The sequence below is a fragment of the Tupaia chinensis genome, unplaced genomic scaffold (genome assembly GCF_000334495.1).
Source record: "Tupaia chinensis unplaced genomic scaffold, TupChi_1.0 Scaffold000354_1, whole genome shotgun sequence".
Taxonomy (NCBI): domain Eukaryota; kingdom Metazoa; phylum Chordata; class Mammalia; order Scandentia; family Tupaiidae; genus Tupaia; species Tupaia belangeri.
This window is the reverse complement of record NW_006159849.1, coordinates 9,015,943-9,021,942: the sequence shown is the minus strand read 5'-3', so window position 1 is coordinate 9,021,942 and position 6,000 is coordinate 9,015,943. Positions and strand designations below refer to the sequence as shown.

General features: G+C 39.0%; 1 protein-coding gene across 8 annotated transcripts in view; it reads left to right on the top strand.

Annotated features, from left to right (window-relative positions):
* The window catches only part of TRPM3 (transient receptor potential cation channel subfamily M member 3), a 657,305-nt gene that overhangs the window by 371,321 nt on the left and 279,984 nt on the right, over window positions 1-6,000 (top strand). For all 8 annotated transcript variants that reach the window (XM_006152487.3, XM_014589340.2, XM_006152484.3 and 5 more), the window contains one exon: window positions 3,538-3,712. In XM_006152487.3, coding sequence (XP_006152549.1) covers window positions 3,538-3,712 — 175 coding nt within the window. The remainder of the gene's footprint in view (window positions 1-3,537; window positions 3,713-6,000) is intronic.

Here is a 6,000-nt window from a genome sequence, read left to right as displayed (position 1 = left end):
TAAGGCAGCTGGATCCCACATGGCCTGAGCATATCGAGTCCCAGACCCAGTAGTTTGAAAATCTCAAGAGAAGAATGGAGAAGTGATTGCAAAATGTGCATCCCCCTGGGGGGGTGTGTGTGTGATTTCTCACTTCTCCTCTCTATCACTCTCTGTCTCTCTCCAGTTCATGTACCCTCTAGCAAAATAACAAAACAAACAAAAAAAAAAAAGAGAGAGAGAGAAAGAAAGAAAAGAAAAGAGTTTGAACAGAAAAATAAAGAAAAGCAGAGAAAATAGGTATGGTGGGTGGGAGGAGAGATAACCTACAGACAGTGCTTCACCCTGGGGAGTTTAGCTGGTCATATAACTGAGCAATAATAATATGATTTAGTTCCCTTAGGCACAGAATTTGTTTGAAAATCCACTCTAGAACTTGTCTCAGAGGCCTTAGTGAGCTTTGTAAAATATCACAAGCTGATAGTCTCTATCAATGTACTTCATTTGGGTTAAGGTTTTGTAAGGGATCATTAACAAAGTATTCAAGGACAGGCTTCAGGGATCCATGAATTTCTTTAAATTGCATAAAAACATTTTTGTATCTCTTTAGATATGCATTTGCTTTTCTAAAGAAAGGGCTATTAACTTCGATCAGATTCACAAGATGATTCTAAGATCCTTGCCTCAAAAAAAAAAAAAATTAAGTACCACTACTTTAGGTCATTACTAATTATTTAATTTTCTATTCTAAGAAACATAGGTAACACATGTATATGTGTGTATGTGTGTGCATAAGACTTGCAATTACAAGTTTCAGATATATTAAGCATGGTATTTTTAGGCATAGTCTTATTTCTACCTCTTATATGTAACAAATTCAAAAATGCTTTTATTTTAAGCTATAACAGTTTTTATATCAATGAGACAAGTTTCATGTATTATTACTGAAGGGAATAGAGAATTTAATGGCATAAATATATCTATTATTTATGAAAAAAGAGAATACCTTGCTCCAATTTTAGCACAGAATTTGATTACATCTCTATTTAACTCTAAAATTACATATTTTTTCCTATCATTTTAGATGATAATTATTTATGAAAAAAGAGAGAATTCCTTGTTCCAATTTTAGCACAGAATTTGATTACATCTCTATTTAACATATTTTTTCCTATCATTTCAGATGATAATCAGTTTCCTCCCAAATATCAGAAATCTTATTATCCTGAAAATACTTCCGTATTTCCAGAGGTTATAATATTTTGATGCAACAACAAACAAATTGACAGGAAATAAAATGATGGTTTATTACTCTCAAACAGATCAGCCGATGACAATTGATCCTTTCATCCATTATTCTTCTCAATAGGAGGACTGATTTCCAGTCATCTTTCCTGTTGTCCTGTAGACCCTAGATCTCTGGAATATTCTAGGAGGTCCATTCTAGGACTTCTCTCCTCATGATAACACTAAGTGAATCTCTCTTGGTCTACGAGTTGAACTACAGATTCCACTGACAAAATCTTTGCTTAAGAGTCAGAATTTGACAAATTCTTAGATCTCCTAGAAGATTCTAGAATGAGTCTAGGTCTATCTTTGATATAAAACAGCAGGTATAGCATATTTCTCCTTGAAATGAAATCAGCAATAAAGAAACATGTGCTAAAGCAAAGGGGAAAAATAAATAGCAGAATATTTTGGGAATTACTTCATTAAATAACAAGCATTAGAAAAGAGGCAATATTTTCCAAGGCATATTAAAATACACATCCCTATGGGGTGGATATTTTTTATGACAGCAAATTCTCCTTCCAGAAGAAGTGCACCATATTAATGTTTCAAGTTATTTCTGAGCCTTCAGAGTGCCTTCAACAATAGCCTACTTCATCTTCATAATTAACAGCATGGGACAGTGTCTCCTTCATAGACACCCAAACTTGAGAGCCAAACAGGCATGTTCCTGATGTCTGAGCCATGAGGAATTCCTGGGTTAGAATTGGGACGCAAGCTTTCCCTTTCCTCTTCTTAGATTTGAAGAAGCAATTTCCCATCCACGAAAATCTAATAGAATCACAGGTTACCTCTCCCTCCCAGATCCCTTGGGGGAATGAAAACATATCTTGGCATCTTGTCTTGTCAGCCAACCATCGTTTTCTCTTACATTTTTTAAACATACATTTTAAACAGCACTCATTTTTTGTAACTGGCATTTTGGAGTTAAAGATGTTCCCTTAAGATGAAAAACAAATCATGACAAACACTGACGTGGAAGAAATAATGTCCTAGAAGATTGGAACAAGAAGTAAAACAGGTCACTCAAGTCAAATGAAGTCTCTTACTAATAGAGCTAGAAACCAAATCCCAAAGTATTATTTGTCACTGGGAACCAGTTCCACGGTGTAAGATAACACATAGCAAAACGCCAATGACCAAGTATGTCTTCTAGTTATTTCTAGAGGTGGCACAGAATTTTGATTCTTTTTTTTAAGATAACTGCTTTGTGTACCCCCCAAACCACTCCATTTTCATGTTGTTATTCAACTCTCTAGCTATTCTGAGAAAGCACAGAGAAAAAGCACAGTATAATAATAAATTGAGCAAAAAAAAAGATAATCAAACAATGATACTTGAGATGTCACTTGAAAGTGAATTTAATTGCTTTCTCCTTGTGTATTTTATGGACATTGAATTTTAATGCTTCTCTTTAAGTTAGGTGGAAACCATATATACAGTGCTGATAATAGAGCAATTTTTACCTGAAAACAATAATGTCCTATAGCTTAGCATAAGTAGCTTAAATACTTTATGAAAAATCTGTGAAACCTGTTAATTCAACTGAATTCAACAAATGTTTACTGGGCCCCCATCATATGCATGGTACATTGCTCAATAACGAAGAAAGAGCTCATGGCAAGGGATGGAGGCCATGTCTCCTGGGCAATTTATTCTGACTACTAAGTGGTTAAGAAACACTAACCAAGCTGGTCATCTACAATCAGAAATAGACCCATAATTCAACCAACAAGTTAAAATATGTCCTCGCTGATTTTCATAGTCTTTTAACTAAAAAAAAAAAAAAAAAAAAAAAGTCATTTTCTTACCACTGTGTTCATTTCAGGGAGATGGCATTTTTTTTTTTAACTTTCCATTTTCATGAAGGAAACTGACCCATTGGATAGATGAAAGATGTGCTTAAGACCACGTTTAGCTTCCAATCTGTTGACTGCTGGCCCAGTGCTGTTGTCTGTTGACCAATTGCTTTCTCTCCCTCCTCCCCCGCAACCCTCCCTCGTAAAGCACTGTAATCAGTGCTTTAGCTGATCCCAGCATCTTGCAAGTTGTGGGGAGAGGGCAAAGTCGCATAGATGCTGGTGGGGAAAATCAGCTAATGAGTTTTCTGCCAATTTGGGCTCAGTATTTTATCCCTTTATATGTTGTTACCTCCCCTGTGCTCAGTAATTTTAGTTTATAATTTTTGTTTCTCTTTTTGTTTCTTTGGTTTGCTGGCTTTGTGTTTTTTTCCCCTTTTTTTCCTTTTCTTTTCCTTTTTTAATGCAGGAATTGGTCAAGGCGTTCCAGTGGTGGCCCTCATTGTTGAAGGAGGACCCAATGTGATCTCAATTGTGTTGGAGTACCTTCGAGACACCCCTCCGGTGCCTGTTGTTGTCTGTGATGGGAGTGGACGAGCATCCGACATCCTGGCCTTTGGGCATAAATATTCAGAAGAAGGCGGGTAGGTAATTTGTCAGGACCCAGGGTAGACCTTTGGGTGCAAAGTCTCTATTCAAAGCTTGGCAAAGAGAGTGTCAGTAGTTCAACTGTGATCTCACATCAAAACCAGCTATGAACAAGTTGTCTAAGAGATGTCTTCATGACAGGATACTGGGGAAAAACAAAGGGACGTATTCCAAATATCTTTATTTTATTTTTTTTTTGGAGAGGTTTTTGCTATAGGGCGCATGCGTTCACCAGAAAGACAGAGAGACAGAGAGACTGAAAGCTAGAAATCACCTCCCCTCCCAGAGGGGAAGGCCATGCCGCAGTTCCTTCTCCTCCATTCTCCTCTCAGGATCTTGGGCACGCACGCACATGTGCCCGGCTTGAGTTTAAGCCACCGAGTCTGAGAGTCGAACCACGGTCGATTACATGGGAGTCCAGCGACATAGCCATTACACTAACTGCTGGTTCCCCAAATATCTTATGAGTGGAAAATCCCATGAGAACTGAACTAGAACACACTGGCAGTAGAGATTGAGGAGAAGAGATGTGGTCTCTCCTTTCTCTTCTCTTTTCCTCTTCCCAAGAAGGAGAAGCAGGAATTCTGTTTTAACACATGAACTTCAGCTCATCTGGACTGCCCAGTGCTGTGGTAACTTGAGAGAAGCTCGAATGTACAGTTTCCAGGTGTGGACTCCCAACGCTATCCACAGCACAAACATTCAGTGAGCCGTGCTGTCAGCTTTCTCTGATGAGTTAAGAGTAAGTCTCTGCCACAGTTACTACTCTGGTCTTTTGAAAACTCCTCATGAACCCCTCACACATCTTCCTTGGTTTTTTAATCCCCTAATGCTGCTTTCAAAAGTCCAAAGTCCCCAACCCCAGGGAGCTCTCCCTGTCCCAGTCCTCCTCTCTCCAATCTGAGCCTCTACTCAGTGACTAGTGAAATCCAGGTGCTCTTCAGATTGCTAGATCAGAGTCATTCATCTCAAGGTGTCAGTGAGTTTTAGGAGGAAAACTAAGGTGAGCCATTAAATTTTAATAGTGGGTCCAGCAGGTGGCATGTTGGTTAAGGTGTTGGACTCTCACATGGCCAACCGCAGTTCGAATCCTAGAGACTTGCTTTCTCTCTCTCTCTCTTGCTGGTGAGTGCATGTGCCTTATAGCAAATTTAAAATAATAACAATAATAAAGAAATAAAATAAATAATTCTTTAATTGAAAAAAAAGTTTTACATAAGGAACATTCTTAACCCAACCAGTTCTCCCTCAAAGGAGATGGGGGTGTTTTATTCATGCTTTTTATAAGTATACAGAAAGTGCCTACTGGGTACCATGCATTATGCCCACAGTGAGATGTGAAAAAGAATAACAGGCAATTGCTACTCTCAATAAGCTATAATAAGTCTAGTAAGGAGAAAGCATGTAATTAAAATAATAAAGAGGACAAGTGAGCTTACCTACTACAGTACCCTCCCTCCATCTAGCCTGCCTCAAAATAAAGACAGCAGGGCAGCTCAATAGCATCTCTTTTCTCCCATCCCCTTCCTTGTCTTTGCCAGCAGGCCCAGTACCCCAGGTGAGCCATTAAAACAGCAGGCTTAGCCGGTTAGCTTATGAACCTAAGTATGTGAAGTGAGGACTAATGAAAGGGATGGGGCCTCCAGCGACACCAGCACACTTGACAATGATTTTAGACTTAGCTAAAGTTTTGATACCCACCTCCAACCCACCACACTCTCCCCTACAAAAGTTAATTTTTGTAAGCACAAAGTTTGAGTTTGATTCCTTGGAAACTTTAAATACATTACTAGCTGAGCTTCCCTGATCTAAAAATCTGAAATGTGAAATTTTCCAAAATCTGAAAGTCTGGGGACACTAATATGACACTGCAAGTGGAAAATTCCACACCTGACCTCACGTGATGTAATGGGTCATACTCAAAGCACTGCAATACAAAAATGTTTTTGTAATTGCCTTCAGCTATGTTTATAAGAAATGAATTCTAGGGACCAGCAGTTAGTGTAATGGCTATGTCGCTGGACTCCCACGTGGTCGACCGCGGTTCGAGTCCCGGACTCGGTGGCTTAAACTCACGCCAGGCACGTGTGCGTGCGTGCCCAAGATCCCGAGAGGAGAATGGAGGAGAAGGGATTGCAGCGTGACCATCCCCCCTGGGGGGTGATTTCCTACTTTCTATCTCTCTGTCTCTGTCTGTCTTTCTGGCGAGCGCACGTGCCCTATAGCAAAAACCTCTCCAAAAAAAGGAAAAAAAAAAAAAGAAATGAATTCTAAATTTGGACTA